The sequence below is a fragment of the Spermophilus citellus genome (genome assembly GCF_964194105.1).
Source record: "Spermophilus citellus genome assembly, chromosome: 8".
Taxonomy (NCBI): Eukaryota; Metazoa; Chordata; class Mammalia; order Rodentia; family Sciuridae; genus Spermophilus; species Spermophilus citellus.
Window position 1 is genome coordinate 132667187 of NC_138189.1, and position 17429 is coordinate 132684615.

The 17429-nt window shown below is 36.5% G+C and overlaps 1 protein-coding gene across 2 annotated transcripts in view; it reads left to right on the top strand.

The window, feature by feature from the left end:
• The first annotated feature begins 559 nt into the window (after positions 1-559).
• PRMT9 (protein arginine methyltransferase 9) overlaps positions 560-17429 on the top strand; it is a 46419-nt gene continuing 29549 nt past the window's right edge. Inside the window, exons 1-6 of one of the 2 annotated variants that reach the window (XM_081303920.1) lie at positions 560-966; positions 4344-4492; positions 7902-8138; positions 8755-8922; positions 11050-11152; positions 12055-12161. In XM_081303920.1, the coding sequence (XP_081160046.1) occupies positions 778-966; positions 4344-4492; positions 7902-8138; positions 8755-8922; positions 11050-11152; positions 12055-12161 (953 nt within the window). In that variant the 5' untranslated portion in view covers positions 560-777. The remainder of the gene's footprint in view (positions 967-4343; positions 4493-7901; positions 8139-8754; positions 8923-11049; positions 11153-12054; positions 12162-17429) is intronic. The other variant, XM_081303921.1, reaches the window with a different exon arrangement.

The following is a 17429-nucleotide window of genomic DNA, read 5'->3' on the forward strand; positions in this document are numbered from 1 at the left end:
TAGAATTCATCCCTTAGCGGCCACACTCAAAGTAAACTCTCTCTATTAATATAACAACAGGTGGTCAGAAAACTTGGATTTGAGCCATACCTATGCCACTTAGTTTGCATCACCTTTTCCTTCTCTAAGTCGAGGGTAATCCAAAAGGCCGCCTCTCAGGGTTTTGTGAGAGTGATTTAAAACAATGTCTGTGAAGGTACTTTCTCTACCACACGCAAGGCGCTTTTATCTCCGGGTTCTTCCCAGTCTTGGCGACTGTGAGATTTGGGGCATCACTAATCAATACGGATTATTAAGCATCTCCACAAAGGCCAGACTGTGTCTCTCAGGTCTTGTCACCCACTCCTGGAGGCAAGAAAAAAAAATGAGGCAACAGACAGCTTTGGTTACAGCCGGGGTGGGAGGAAGAAAAAGCTTAGAGCGCGGAAAACTGCAAATATCCACGCAAGCACAAGCGCACAGGCCACGCCGCGCTTTTCCCCGAGAGGGCAGGGCAGACGATGACGTACCCACGTCGTGCGCGCTGACGTCCTCATTGCGCGCGCCGCCGGTCTGCGTCTGCTGTTGCCCTGTGCACGTCGCACGCGCTTCCTGCCCGGCCGTTAGAGGGCGGAGCTTCCTCCTGGACCGGGGTGGGCGCGTTCACCTGCTGCGCCCGAGTAACTTTTCTGTAGTTGTTGTCCAGCTGTAGTCACGTGAAAGTGTGGCGTCGAGAGAGTGTTCTGATTCTCTTTGCAAAGTCATCTTCTCTGCGGTCGTACAAGCGGTGACTCCGTCATGCCGAACTCGAGGTCCAGGCCTCGCCGGGGCGCCGGGAATGGCTCTGGGGCTGCCGGCCGGGACGAGTTGGTGTCGCGGTCCTTGCAGAGCGCTGAGCATTGTCTGAGTGCCCAGGACTTCGGCACTGCTTATGCCCACTACCTCCTGGTGCTCAGCCTGGCGCCGGAGCTGAAAGACGACGTGAAGGTGAGTTCTCTTCTCCGTTCTTCTAAAAAAGTTAAAAACAAAAAACGGCAGGCAGGTGAAGGGTCCTGGGTACCTGGTAGTTGCTATTAGTATTTATTGTTCATCCTTGCAGCCTTAATTTTATTCACATTCATGATCTGCCAGCAGAAAATCCTGTCGGCTCCACCTTCAAAATTATGTCCAGAATCCTATCGGCTTTTACTGTTTTGTCCTTTATACCCTGGTTCAAGAATCCACCTGCAGATTGTTGCAGTGGACTCTCTACTGGGTTCCTTCCTGTAGTCAGTCTCAACACGGCCAGCTTTTTGTTACAAAAGTAAAAAACGATGTCACTTTTCTGTTTCAAAACGTTCATTTCACTTGAAGTTCCCACAGCCCTCAGATCCCAAATGAGGCCTTAGGTGATGTGCTCCCTCATGCCCCTGTCGTGGAGCCTTTGCATTTTTGTGGGTCTCTGTAGTCCAATAAAGTGTACAATTAACCTGGAGTAATCATTGTTTGATGATGCATCTTTTAGTTTCAATTATTATTTGCAACAGTTACTCTGTTGAAATACTGTTGTTTTTTTTCCCAAATGGTTTTAGAATCCACATTTTGAAAAATGATTCAACTTAAATTTCATAGGCAGTGTTCAGTTGCAAGCTAGTTGGCTTAATTTAATTTAACCTAGGATTTCTCATCCTCAGCCTTGTTTATATTTTGAATGGAAAAACTTCTTTGAGGGGCTATCCAGTGCATGGGTAGAATATTTTAGCAGGTTCCTTGTTCTCTGCCCACTAGATGTCAGTAGCATCTAGACTTTCATAGTTGACACAAATTATCTTAGTGTAAATTTCAGGAGCAACTGGCTTCTTCAGAAGGAGATGATAGTTTGCCCCTTTGTGTAGGTGTCTTTAGGGTAATAAATCAACCCAAGTGCTCTTTACTCAGTTCTTTGTTTTTTAGTTTCTTCTGTAAACAGGGACAATATCTGTCTTTAAAGTGTATATGGACCAGTGCTGTGGCACATGGCAATAATCCCAGTAGTTTAGGAGGCTGAGGCAGGAGGATCGTAAATAAAAAGCTAGCCACCCCAGCCTCAGCAAAAGTAAGGTGCTACGCAACACAGTGAGACCTCTAAATAAAATACAAAACTGGAGGTGTGCCTCAGTGGTTGAGTGCCCATGAATTCAATCTCTGGTACAAAAAAAAAGAAAGTATATATGAAATTTGTATTGCAATACCTGGCATTCATTGAGGTTCAGTAACTGGTTCTGTTTCCTTCAGAACGAAGTTTGTGTTTGTGTGTGTGTGTGTGTATGTATAAATTTTTTTAAAAAAACATTTATTTTTTAGTTGTAGGTGGACACGAAACCTTTATTTTATTTTTATGTGGTGCTGAGGATCGAACCCAGTGCCTCACACATGCTAGGCAAGTGCTCTGCCATTGAGCCACAATCCCAGCCCTGTATAAAATTTCTTAAAAAATTTATTTATATATATATATATATATATATATATATATATATATATATATATAGTTCTAGGGATTGAGCCCAGGGGGACTTAACCACCCAACCCTTTTTATTTTTTATTTTGAAACAGGGACTCACTAAGTTGCTTAGTGTGTTGCTAAGTTGCTGAGGCTGGCTTTGAACTTGTGGTTTTCCTGTCTCAGCTTCCCAAAGTACTGATATTACATACCTGGCTATCAAGTTCATATTTCTTAGCAAAAGTTTCATTTGCAGAAATTTCATTTCCTGCCACTGTCTCCGTTTCCCATACCCACACTCAGGCTGCACCAGGCTACTTATCTGTAGAGCCTCTGATCATTTCATATAATTTCTGTGTTTCCCTTACAACTGAGTCTCCTTTCTTATCATTGTCTGTGTAGTAATTTCCATTCATGTTCAACTTCAAATATCAGCTCTTCTGTATAAAGTATGTGAAATTTTTGATTTAAAATATCATGGAATGTCAGAAGTGTACTCTCTTTGCAGAGTTGCCTTTTTTTGTGTGTGTTGGGGATTGAACCCAGGAGTACTTTACCACCAAACTATCCCCAGCCCTTTTTATTTGTTTATTGGTCTTATTAAGTTGCTGAGGGCCATCCTAAGTTGCTGAGGCTGGCCTTGAATTTGTGATCTTCCTGCTGAGTTGTTGGAGTTACAGGTGTCTGCCACCACATCCAGCATCTTTTCACAGTGTTACCATGTGGAAATTGGTTTGAGGGAGATGAGAATGGAGCTAGGGTGACAGAGAGGAGGCGATTGCTGTAGTCTCACAGGTGATTACAAGAAACAAATTAGGTTGTAACAGTGGTATTTTAGAAGAGGGGACAGATTTAAAGATATTGAGTGAGGATTGGCTGAATATGAAACATCACAAGTGGAGTTGAAATAACATTAAAAGGTGGCGACTTTGTGTGTTGATGCTGATTGGTACCCAAACCTTAAATCCTCTGAAGATCCTCTGAAGAATGTGGTGGATCCAGTTTAGAACATTTTGAAAATTTTCAAAATTATTTGTGAATTTCTCTATAGGGCCTCAGCATAGGGACAAGATTTATGTTGTTTTCATTGTGGTTTGGCCCCAGTTCTTTGCACACTGATTGCTGTGGAATATTTGAATTAAACTAAATTTGAGAAGTATGGGAATTAAGTGCCTGTCTGGTTGAGATGATTAGCAGGAAGCTATATTTATGAGTCTGATGACTAGAGGAGAGAGTTTTTTTTTTTTTTAACATTTTTTTTATTGGTTGTTCACAACATTACAAAGCTCTTGACATATTATATTTCATACATTAGATTGAAGTGGGTTATGAACTCCCAATTTTACCCCAAATGCAGATTGCAGAATCACGTCAGTTACACATCCACAATTTTACATAATGCACTAATAGTAATTGTTGTATTCTGCTACCTTTCCTATCCCCTACTATCCCCCCTCCCCTCCCCTCCCATCTTCTCTCTCTACCCCATCTACTGTAATTCATTTCTCTCTTTGTTTATAGAGGAGAGAGTTTTAATTGGAGATGGAAGCGTAGCACCATTAACACATAGGTGATAATTAATGCATTGGGGATGGATAAGACAAGAGGGCTAAGGACAAAGTCAAACTCAAGTGCCCACAAAAAAGGAGGAAGAAGAGAAATAGTAGAGTGATATGGCAGCTAAGAATGGAAGGAATATACAGAGTGGCCAAATTGTCTAATTCTGTATATAATTGCCATGTAGGTGGTAAAATTCCTTCATTTGTGTATGTGTTTGTAAGCAGTACTTACTACAGTTAAATGAAACTTAAAATGATTGTTTAATAGTAAGTTCCAGTCTCTGGAATCTTCAGTATTCTGTATTCTTTCATCTCTATTGACTACCTTTTTTTCTTTGTTTCTAAAGGAAACTTTTCAGTATACGCTCTTGAAATGGGCTGAAGAGCTTGATGCACTCAGTCGAACACAAGACTTACTTGGTTGCTATGAGCAGGCCTTGGAACTCTTTCCTGATGATGAAGTAATTTGCAATAGTATGGGGGAACATCTCTTCAGGTTTGTAATGATTTCTGTATTTCTAGTTAAGAATTATTCTGTATCTGTCTGAATCAGAGATCAATTATATAGTAATTTGAATAGGGGAAGCTTAATGTAAAGAATTAACCATTATAGGGGATTGAAATAATGAGGGATTAGCTAATAACAAGAGAACTTAAAAGAATATGAGAATAGCAGATATAGAATGGAATATCAGTTTTAATACTATATAATCATCCCTGCACCTATGGCTAGGATAGAGTATTCAAGGAAGAGTCCACCTAATGGACTGAGAGGGCATAGCTGTGATTCACAGGGTGCCAGATAACTTGTCATTTGGTTCTCTGGAACTTGCTAGAATTTTGCTGGTTGGGGTGCTAGAGAGTCTCATGGAGAAGTATCAAATTGGAGACATTCTGTTACAAAAGCACCCAGGAGGGGGATTCTTGGGGGATGCAACCAATCACTGAGTACTGTTGCCTCCCTCAGGAGCCTGATGCTGGAGAAGGCCTGTGCTTCTAGGACTCTAGGACCTGGAAGCAAAACCCTTTCCTCCTATAGTGTCCCCAGCATTTTTTAAATGTGGTTGGAAAAATATTAAAGAGCGAGATACATTTTTATGCACCGCAGGCAAAAGGGGAGAATTTAGTAATAAGTCAATAACTGGCTATCTTAGGAGTCTTTCAGACCATTCCCAAGTTTGCTGATTTGTTAGGATGGCTCACAAGCCTCAGTATATAGTTGTCATGGCTGTGATTTGTTATCGTGAAAGGACATAAAGCAAAATTAGCAAAGGGGAAAGGTTCATGGGGCAGTCTGAAGGAAACCAAGTGCAACTCTCCCAAGGTACTCTCTCAGTGAAGTCACCTTGGGTATACTTCCTTCACCTTGCAATGAACACAAGTGGAATGTTGCCAATCAGGGAAGCTCATTAGAAACTCTATATCCAATGTTTTTGTTGGTGTTTAGGACATTTGTGTATCTACCTTCTGTGTAACATATACCAAAGTTCTAGACTCCCAGAAGAAAAGCAGATATTCAGCATGAATCACACTATTTGTACAAACTGTGAGCTGCTCTTATTAGTTAGGGCAGGGGAAATGTCCCAAAATCCCAGAAACCAGCCAAAAGCCAACCTCGTAAGCAGACCTTTCAAAGGGTTATCAGTTCCACTTGCCATGTTAACTCTTTTTGCATTCCAGCACACATGAATAAAAGGTTTGAGAAAATATAGGAAATACAATGAAAGGTTAACATCGCTTCTGCTTCTGAATTAGAAAATTTCAAAGTAATATGGTGAGATCATGGTTCTGCCAAGTTGGGAAATGGCTATTGTATAAATTTGTAACAATTTATGAATTAATGAGTCTCATTTTACATTTTCCTTTTAGTTATTTTTATGCATTTCTCTGTTAATTGCCTCTTCCTCCATTCAAGTCATATTCACCTAAAATTTGGTTTCATTCATAAAGGACTACAGAGCTCTTAAGGGACAACAATTTCTCTTAAGTACATCTTGATTCTATTAACTGTCAGTAATCAATTTGATACACTTGTCTCAATGCCTGTGAGCCTCTAATTTGACTCAGTGAACAGTAGTAGTACAAGGTCAGGGCTCTGGGGAAAGGTACATATATAATTTGTGCAGTTCTCAGAGTTAATTGTTCAAATAGCTCATTGTTACACATACATTTTTATTTCAGTATAGAGACATATGTTTTATAAATAACTTTTATATTTCATTTTGAGACAGGATCCTGCTGAGTTGGCCAGGCTGTCTTTGAACTTGTGGTCCTCCTGCCTCAGCTTTCTGAGAAACTGCTGGGATTACGAGCATGTGTCACTGCACCCAGCTTTGATGTGTAGAATTTTTTGTTAACAATCCATTCAAATCATATCCACTTTAGCTGCTGAATAGAATGCCTTTCTGTTGAGGTTGCTTAAAATGTTGATGAAAAAGTGAGTGGAGATTGATTTTATATTATGTATTAATGTGAGTGTACATAAGTGTTTTTATAAGTGAAATATGACTTCTTTCTATAGAATACACTTTTTTTTTCTTCCACATTGGAATTCTTGTGTACTCTCCATGGGAACGTTATTATTAGGAAAGCTGGAAGAAATAAAAATCTATTCTTTGAGATTTGCCTTAATAACTGGGCTCACTGCTTTGTGTAAATTAATAGAATTCTTATTTAGGAAAATAATAGAATTCTTATTTAGGAAACACCATTAATGCTTTATTTTCTAAAGAAATATCATTTTAACATATTCTAGTAATTGTTTTCTAGTATTTTTCTTTCCTTTTTGGGTTGTATTAATTTTTATTCAATTAAGAGTTTTGTATAAAAAATACTCTTATCAAATGTTGTTAGTCCCAGTAATACAGCAGTGTTAATTAACATGGTCTGTGGAATCAATGACTACTCCTTTAAGAGACAAATATTTGATAATTTCTAATATGATTAGAATCAGAAGAAATATAATTAGGAAAATAAGGCAGATTGTTTTGTTTTCACATTAACAACTAATCTGATGAGGCACCTTTTCTACAAATTAGCAGTCTTCCATTTAAATGAAATTTATTTAAAAATATCTTTCAATAATTCCTCAAATTAGTAAAAGCCTACAAAATTTTAATTTAGAGTTTTTTTTTTTGTTCTTAAGTTTAGATAAGGGGCTGGGGTTTTGGCTCAGTGGTAAAGTGCTTGCTTAGCATGTGTGAGGCACTGGGTTCGATCCTCAGCACTACATAAAAATAAATAAAATAAGGTATTGTGTTCATCTACCACTAAAAAATATTAAAAAAAAGTTTAGATAAGGAGAATTATTCTTGAATTTCATTATATTTCTAGATTATACACACACAGTGTTCATAACATTACAAGACAGTGTTGCAGAATAAACTCAATATAACAGAAAATTATTGTAGGTCTATACAGTTTTGGCAGATTAAACATTGACTTTAACAGTACAACTGCCATAAACTGGTCTGGCAGCAAATACAGCTGACTCTTAAATGACCATTTGACTCAGGTACTGGGAGAAAAGGTCTGCAGGCACACTAAAGAGGACCCACTAGTCCTGGGCATTAGTATGTTTTACAGAGGGAATGGTTTTAGAACAAACTGGTATTTCAGCAGGTGGATTAAGTGGAGGATGCCTGTAACAGTTGCTTCTGTAACTTAGTTCAATATTTATTCATACTCAAGTACTTATTAAGGTTCTGGGATACATAAAGACAGTAGATATTTAGAAAAGAAAGAAGTCTTGAGAATTGCAGTTCCACAGAAAGCTTGCCAGAGGAATTAGTTTCCTGTCTTCAGGATTGGAGTGTTGGTATAGGCCAGGTGAGTGGCATGAACAAAGGCAGTAATTGCTAGCACAGAGTTCAATGTATTTTGTCTTTTTCACTGTTTTACTCTAGAATGGGCTTTAGAGATGAAGCAGCTGGATATTTTCATAAAGCAGTGAAGCTAAACCCTGATTTCAGTGATGCAAAGGAGAATTTTTATCGTGTCGCAAACTGGCTGGTGGAACGCTGGCACTTTATCATGCTTAATGACACCAAAAGGAATATGATTTATAATGCAGCAATCCAAAAGGCGGTATGCTCAGGGTTCAAAAGTGTTTTGGACATTGGAGCAGGAACTGGAATTCTGAGGTTTGTTATAGTTGTTTAAATTATATATACATATGTATTAATGCACATCAAATATTTGCCAGATATAGAAAATTTGACATTGGAATTTTAAAATAGCAGTCACTTCTCTTAATCTTGCTAGGGTTATTCATACAATCATTATTACTGTATTTTTCTTTATAGCTTTTACTTTATCAAAGGCTGGAGAAACTATGAAGTTTGGGGTTATTATTATTATTATTATTATTTTTTTGTATATCTTTATTTTATTTTTATGTGGTGCTGAGGATCGAACCCAGTGCCTCACAGTTGCTAGGCGAGCACTCTACTGCTTGAGCCACAACCCCAGCCCTGGGATTATTATTGAAATTGTATTTTTTGTATTAATAGTCTATTGGAATTTATGAAGCCTGTTTTGTGTTTTTCATGTCAGTTGTGCTTCTTAATAGAATAGATGTCATGATTTATGTATAGACAAGAATGTTCATTTTTAAAGTGCAGAATGAGTAATAGTTGTGTTAAAAAAGAAAAGAAAAAGCCTACGTTTAAAGCATTATAATTCCATTGAAATTTGAAAAAATACAGTGGTTTTTTTGTGTGTGTGTATATGATGGAACACTTTTTTTTTTTTTTATAGCATGTTTGCTAAAAAGGCTGGAGCACAGTCTGTGTATGCCTGTGAATTATCTAAAACCATGTATGAACTTGCCTGTGATGTAGTGGCTGCAAACAAGATGGAAGCAGGAATAAAACTTCTACACATGAAGTCACTTGACTTAGAAATTCCAAAACACATTCCTGAAAGGTACTGTTTTATAAACTGATTTTATTATTTATACACTGCTTTTAAAAAATGTTTATTTATTTTAGTTGTAGTTGGACACAATACCTATATTTTATTTATTTATTTTTATGTGGTACTGAGGGTCAAACCCAGGTCTTACACATGCTAGGAGAGCACTCTACCACTGAGCCACAACTCCAGCCCCTATAATTCACTGCTTTTTAAAAAAATTAAGATACCTTTCTAGCTTCTAGACCTGACAAAAATTCTGTCTTTGTAAAGAATATGGTTATATGATAAAGTCTTGAGAAAAATTTGTGGAAGGAATAAAATATATAAATGACCTTTACTTTTGTTAATTTCAGTGTTCTAATTTGTAAAAATGGATAATAATCCTGTATAATCAATAACTATTTGAAAATTGTACTTAAAACCTGAACAGATTAGAGTCAATGGACTTATCACATTTTCTGTTACTATCTTTGTTTATAGTGAGAGCTTTGGAAGTATCAGTTGTCAGTGTAGTTTGGCCTGTGCCCTTTAAATGCTTTGAAAATAATCCTATAAATTTTGGCTTTTTAGTATATATTAGTATGAACTGTATTATGAGGGTGATGAAATTTTAGAATTAGAAGATATTTAAGAATCATCTTGTCTAACACTGTTATTTTAAAGATTTGATTTATTTTTCAGTCTTCTTCCATATATAATGATGTTTGCATAGTACTTGTGTACTTTTCAATGGTTTTATATTTGTTTTTCATGAAAGAAGTCTGTTAGGTTATTAAGACAGGTATGCATCCATTTTATAGGGAAAAAAGACACTGTCCTGAATTATCTTAGTCTGCATAACAAAATACCACTGACTGGGTTGCTTAAACCACAGATCTTTTCTCAGGTGAGATTCTCTTCCTGGCTTGCAAATAGTTACCTTCTAACAACATCTTCACATGGCTATTTGTATGTGAATGAGAGAATGATCTCCAGTGTTCCTTCTTTGATAATGACGCCAGACCTATTGGATTAGGGCACCTGTTTATCTCATTTAGTCTTAATTCCTAAAGGTTCTGTCTTCAGATATAGGTGTATTAGGGGTTAGAGCTTCAACATAAGAATTTTGGGGGGATATAGTTAATTCCATAGTATGAATCAAACTTAACTTTAATTCAATTTGTATTTTTTTTTTTAACAGATAAAGGTATAGAAAAGTGTACTGACCTTTTATCAGGAAATAAGAAGTTCTATACTCTTTTCTTAATTCATTTTAACCTTAAGCAGACTGCTAGATTTTGAGATGTTGGATAGATGTTTTGAGATACCTTAAATATTCTAAGTGTATGCAACTCTAAATACAGAATGTTTCTGTATATATGTATAATATTGGGTTTAAGCACTGTTGGGGATACCACACAGGCATTCCTGCAGATAGGAAGATAAGAGCTGTTCATTTATTTTCAGACTGCATGGTACTGGAGATAAGAGCTAAAGGAGTTCAGAGAAGGGAGGAATTATTTAGAAGTATCTTTTGAGTAGAATTTTCCAAGAATGGACAGAAATCATGGAAGAGCATCAAAAGAAATGATGAGTAATGAGAGGCACAGTCAAACTTGCAAGAGGCAAAGTTGGGCTGTGCAGTATCACAGAAGATAGAGGTTGGCTTTTTGAAAGGAAAGGCTCTTAATGGCATTAAATAATATTTGTAGCTCAAGAAAAATTATAACTAAGAAAGATGATTTGTTTTGATAAGGAAGGAGTCATTGTTAATAGAGAATACTTTTATACAGTGTTAGAGTTAGCACTCCAGTTGTTTGATATTGGGAAGGGGACTAGGAAAGGTGGTGGGCATAAACAGCTCTTGAGGATTTAGGCAAAGAACAGCTTGAGCAGACAGCAGTGCCAGGTGTTGTCAGCCCTCTTGCCCTCATACTAATGGGAAGGAGCCAGTGGAGCACAAAGGGACCTGAAGAACATTAGAGTCAAGTTACTCAACAATTTAGGCTAGATACTAAAATAAAATATATTAGAAAGATTTACATGTGGACTGCTTCTATAATATACTCTTCATTTTTCTCTTCTCTCAGCTTGAACATTTTTATATAAATAGCATGCTATTTTACTTACATGTATCTTTAAAAAATCGTTCTATAGAGTGTCCCTAGTTGTAACCGAAACTGTCGATGCAGGTTTATTTGGAGAAGGAATTGTGGAGAGTTTGATTCATGCTTGGGAGCATTTACTTTTGCAGCCAAAGGTAAGCAACATGAAAAAAAATTTGAATTTCATTAAGAATTCATTATTCATTATTTCAGCAGAGATTTATTGAGCCCCTAGAGCATTTGCAAAGCAATATGAAGTTTATTTCCTACTGTCAAGGTACATAATGTGTAATTAGAAAGAAATCCATGCCAAAACCTTTGAATAGCAACATAACACAATATATATTTTTGTGCCCAGATGAGCATTATAAAGGTAAAAAATACTCCAGGAAAAAATTCATAGGAATTGGTGTTACCTTGTGGAGGAACTTCCTATAGAATGCTTAAATATTGTTGTGAAAAGGAGGTACTTTCAGTCCTTCTGCCCTCACTGCTGGGAATTTTGGCAGCTCACCAGAAGGGCATATAGTGATGCTGGGTTAGTAGAGTTTTAAGGTGATTGTTGAACTCAGGCTGCTGACTGGGCAGCACTAACTCTTACATTTTGTATTGAAATCCTCTGTGGTAGGTCACAAATCATAGATATATAACATTTATTATGAAGGAAAGGATATTAACATTGAATAAAACTTTGCTATTTACAGAAAATAATTTGGATTTAAAATAGCTAAAGGCTGAAAAGAAGAGCAATTTATTTTTCAAGCAGATAATGATAATTTTGATTTTTAAATTAAAGTTGTACCCCAAAGTCCTATGTTATTTAGACTTACAGTTCTTTCCCTCCCTCCCTTCTCTGTAATTATATTAGGAAAATGTACATACATACATAGTAAATTTTTTTTGAAAAATTTCTTAAAGTGTTTATTTTAAATTTTAAATTTTTTCTTTTTCTTTTTTTGTGGTGTTGTATTTTGAACCCTTTCTTTTTAATTTTCATTGCTTCTCATTCATGTATATTGCATACATGTGATAGTCATTTTTATTATTATGTTTTCAGACCAAAGGTGAAAATGGTAATTGTAATAAGTATGGGAAAGTTATACCAGCAAGTGCTGTCATATATGGGATGGCAGTAGAATGTGCAGAGATAAGAAGACATCATAGGTAAGTAACTTAATACTAAATACTAAAAAATAATAATTTTAAGCAGAATACTGTAGTTCAAATGTTACTTAGTACATATTTATTTGGGTGGGGATCTGAAGGTTTTTTTTAATCCTTATTTGTATATGACAGCAGAATGCATTACATTTCACATTACACATATAGAGCACATTTTTTCATATCTCTGGTTGTATACAAAGTGTATTTACATCATTCATGTCTTCATACGTGTACTTAGGGAAATGATGTCCATCTCATTCTACCATCTTTTTACACCTCTTGCCCCCTTTCTTCCCCTTCCTCCCCTTTGCCCTATCTGGAGTTCCTCTAATCTTCACATGCTTCCCCTCCCAACCCCACTATGAATCAGCCTCCTTATATCAGAGAAAACATTTGGCATTTGGTTTTTTGGGATTGGCTGACTTCACTTAGCATTATATTCTCCAACTCCATCTATTTACCTGCAAAAGTTATGATTTTATTCTCTTTTAATGCTGAGTAATTTTAAATTGTGTATAAATACCACATTTTTTTTATCCATTCATCTACTGAAGGGCATCTAGGTTGCCATTGATGTGGCTGTGTCCCTGTTGCATGCTGTTTTTAGACCAAGGAGTGGGGTAGCTGAGTCCAAAGGTGATTTCATTCCCAGTTTTCCAAGAATCTCTATACTGCTTTCCATATTGGGTGCACCATTTTGCAGTCCCACCAGCAATGTATAAGTGTGCCTTCCCCCCACATTCTTGCCAACATTTATTGTTGTTTGAATTCTTTTTTTTTTTTTTTTTCTAATCTTTATTTATATGTGGTGCTGAGGATCGAACTCAGGGCTTCACATATGGTAGGGGAGTGCTCTACCTCTGAGTCAAACTCCACCCCTGTTTGTATTCTTAATAACTGCCATTCTGACTGGAATGAGATGAAATTTTAGAGTAGTTTTGATGTGCATTTCTCTAATAGCTAGAGATGTTGAACATTTTTTCATATATTTGTTGATTGATTGTGTATCATCTTCTGAGAAGTGCCTGATCGGTTCCTTGGACCATTTATTGATTGGGTTACTTATTTTTTTGGTGTTTAGCTTTTTAAGTTCTTTATATACCCTAGAGATTAGTGTTCTATCTGATGTACAAGTGGAAAAAATTTGCTCCCATTCTGTAGGCTCTCTATTCACCTCACTGATTGTTTCTTTTGCTGAGAAGAAGCTTTTTAGTTTCAATCCATCCCATTTATTCTTATTTATTTATTTATTTTTCAAACTTCTTTTTTTTATTGGTTGTTCAAACATTACAAAGCTCTTGACATATCATATTTCATACATTAGATTCAAGTGGGTTATGAACTCCCATTTTTACCCCAAATACAGATTGCAGAATCACATCGGTTACACATCTGCATTTTTTACATAATGCCATATTAGTAACTGTTGTATTCTGCTACCTTTCCTATCCTCTACTATCCCCCCTCCCCTCCCCTCCCATCTTCTCTCTCTACCCCATTTACTGTAATTCATTTCTCTCCTTGTTTTTTTTTCCATTCCCCTCACAACCTCTTATATGTAATTTTGTATAACAATGAGGGTCTCCTTCCATTTCCATGCAATTTCCCTTTTCTCTCCCTTTCCCTCCCACCTCATGTCTCTGTTTAATGTTAATCTTTTCCTCCTGCTCTTCCTCCCTGCTCTGTTCTTAGTTGCTCTCATTATATCAAAGAAGACATTTGGCATTTGTTTTTTAGGGATTGGCTAGCTTCACTTAGCATAATCTGCTCTAATGCCATCCATTTCCCTCCAAATTCTATGATTTTGTCATTTTTTAGTGCAGAGTAATACTCCATTGTGTATAAATGCCACATTTTTTAATCCATTCATCTCTTGAAGGGCATCTGGGTTGGTTCCACAGTCTAGCTATTGTGAATTGTGCTGCTATGAATATCCATGTGGCAGTATTCCTGTAGTACACTCTTTTAAGGTCTTCAGGGGATAGTCCGAGAAGGGCAATAGCTGAGTCAAATGATGGTTCCATTCCCAGCTTTCCCAGGAATCTCCATATTGCTTTCCAAATTGGCCGCACCCGTTTGCAGTCCCACCAGCAATGTAGAAGAGTACCCTTTTCCCCACATCCTCGCCAGCACTTGTTGTTGTTTGACTTCATAATGGCTGCCAATCTTACTGGAGTGAGATGGTATCTTAGGGTGGTTTTAATTTGCATTTCTCTGATTGCTAGACATGGTGAGCATTTTTCCATGTACTTGTTGATTGATTGTATGTCCTCCTCTGAGAAGTGTCTGTTCAGGTCCTTGGCCCATTTGTTGATTGGGTTATTTGTTATCTTATTGTTTAATTTTTTGAGTTCTTTGTATACTCTGGATATTAGGGCTCTATCTGAAGTGTGAGGAGTAAAAATTTGTTCCCATGATGTAGGCTCCCTATTTACCTCTCTTATTGTTTCTCTTGCTGAGAAAAAACTTTTAGTTTAAGTAAGTCCCATTTGTTGATTCTTGTTATTAACTCTTGTGCTATGGGTGTCCTATTAAGGAATTTGGAGCCCAACCCCACAATATGTAGATCGGAGCCAACTTTTTCTTCTATCAGACGCAGAGTCTCTGATTTGATCTCAAGCTCCTTGATCCATTTTGAGTTAACTTTTGTGCATAACGAGAGGAGGGGATTCAGTTTCATTTTGTTGCATATGGATTTCCAGTTTTCCCAGCACCATTTGTTGAAGATGTTATCCTTCCTCCATTGCATGCTTTTAGCCCCTTTATCGAATATAAGATAGTTGTAACTTTGTGGATTAGTCTCTGTGTCCTCTATTCTGTACCATTGGTCCACCCGCCTGTTTTGGTACCAGTACCATGCTGTCTTTGTTACTATTGCTCTGTAATATAATTTGAAATCTGGTATCGCTATACCGCCTGATTCACACTTCCTGCTTATAGTTGCTTTTGCTATTCTGGGTCTTTTATTTTTCCATATGAATTTCATGATTGTTTTATCTATTTCTACAAGAAATGCCGTTGGGATTTTGATTGGCATTGCGTTAAACCTATAGAGAACTTTTGGTAATATCGCCATTTTGATGATGTTAGTTCTGCCTATCCATGAACAGGGTATATTTTCCATCTTCTAAGATCTTCTTCTATTTCTCTCTTTAGGGTTCTGTAGTTTTCATTGTATAAATCTTTCACCTCTTTTGTTAGGTTGATTCCCAAGTTTTTTTTTTTTTTTTTTGAGGATATTGTGAATGGGGTGTTTTCCCTCATTTCCGTTTCAGAAGTTTTGTCGCTGGTATACAGAAATGCCTTTGATTTATGCGTGTTGATTTTGTATCCTGCCACTTTGCTGAATTCATTTATTAGTTCTAGTAGTTTCTTTGTAGACCTTTTGGGTCTTCTAGGTATAGAATCATGTCATCCACAAATAATGATAATTTAAGTTCTTCTTTTCCTATTTTTATGCCTTTAATTTCTTTCGTCCAATTGCTCTGGCCAGTGTTTCGAGAACTATATTGAATAGAAGTGGTGATAGAGGGCATCCCTGTCTTGTTCCAGATTTTAGAGGGACTGCCTTCAGTTTTTCTCCATTCAGAATGATGCTAGCCTGAGGCTTAGCATAGATAGCTTTTACAATGTTGAGGTAAGTTCCTGTTATCCCTAGTTTTTCTAATGTTTTGAACATAAAGGGATGCTGTACTTTCTCGAATGCTTTTTCTGCGTCTATTGAGATGATCATATGGTTCTTATTTTGAGTCTATTGATGTGGTGAATGACATTTATTGATTTCCGTATATTGAACCATCCTTGCATCCCAGGGATGAATCCTACTTGATCATGGTGCACAATTTTTTTGATGTGTTTTTGTATTCGATTCGCCAGAATTTTATTGAGGATTTTTGCATCTAGGTTCATTAGAGATATTGGTCTGTAGTTTTCTTTCTTTGAGGTGTCTTTGTCTGGTTTCGGAATCAGGGTGATGTTGGCCTCATAGAATGAATTTGGAAGAGCTCCCTCTTTTTCTATTTACTGAAATAACTTGAAAAGTATTGGTATTAATTCTTCTTTAAAGGTTTTGTAAAACTCCGTTGTATACCCATCCGGTCCTGGGCTTTTCTTGGTTGGTAGTCTTTTGATTGCTTCTTCAATTTCATCCATTGATATTGGTCTTTTCAAATTGTGTGTATCCTCCTGACTCAGCCTGGGCAAATCATATGATTTAAGAAATTTATTGATGTCTTCACTATCTTCTATTTTATTGGAATGTAGGTTTTCAAAATAATTTCTAATTGTCTTCTGTATTTCTGTAGCATCTGTTGTGATATTGCCTTTGTCATCCCGTATGTTAGTAATTTGAGTTCTCTCTCTTCTTCTCTTAGTTAGCATGGCTAAGGGTCTGTTGATCTTATTTATTTTTTCGAAGAACCAACTTTTAGTTTTGTCAATTTTTTCAGTAGTTTCTTTTGTTTCAATTTTGTTGATTTCCGCTCTGATTTTAATTATTTCTTGCCTTCTACTACCTTTGTCGTTGTTTTGCTCTTCCTTTTCTAGGGCTTTGAGATGAAGTGTGAGCTCATTTATTTTTTGTAATGTTGAAAATACCGTCCATTTTGATTGAGTAGCTCTGTGTGAGTCAGGTCCAGAATTTGTGTTTTTGAAATTGAGCAGTGTAGGTTGAGGATGGTGAAGAAAGATGCTGAAAAAGGTATATTTGAGTGCAATTGTTTTACCTGGTAGAAATGTTTGTAAATCATAATTATAAAATTACCTCAGGGAACCTAATCAGCTGAGTCTGTTGCTTACCTGAGCAAACAAATATTTAAAAATAACAGAGAAAGCTGAAACTCACCTTTTGATTATAAAAACCTAGGAATAAAATCAATAATGTATTGATGCAGAGGAAAGTGCATGAGTGATAGTAGAAAATTTCAAAGGCCTGTGATGCACAGGCCTTTGTAGATTTCAGATATAGTATTTCAAATCAGTAGGGAAAGATCAAACTGATCAGTAAATGTGGTGTTAGCTTCATTTGGGGAAAACAGATCCTTACTTCTAATTCAGTAAGATCTTGCAAAACAGGGTGGTATCCAGAAGCCATAAAATATTGACAGATTGGACTACATTAAAAAGAACAAAAATCAGTCTGTAAAATATACAGTACTTTTAAAGACAGGTGACAGACTGATATAAAAATTTTGTAACTTAAAACAAAGAAGGAATATAATTGTCAGAATGGAAATTGGATGGGATAATATTTTTAACTGCTTTTTTGAA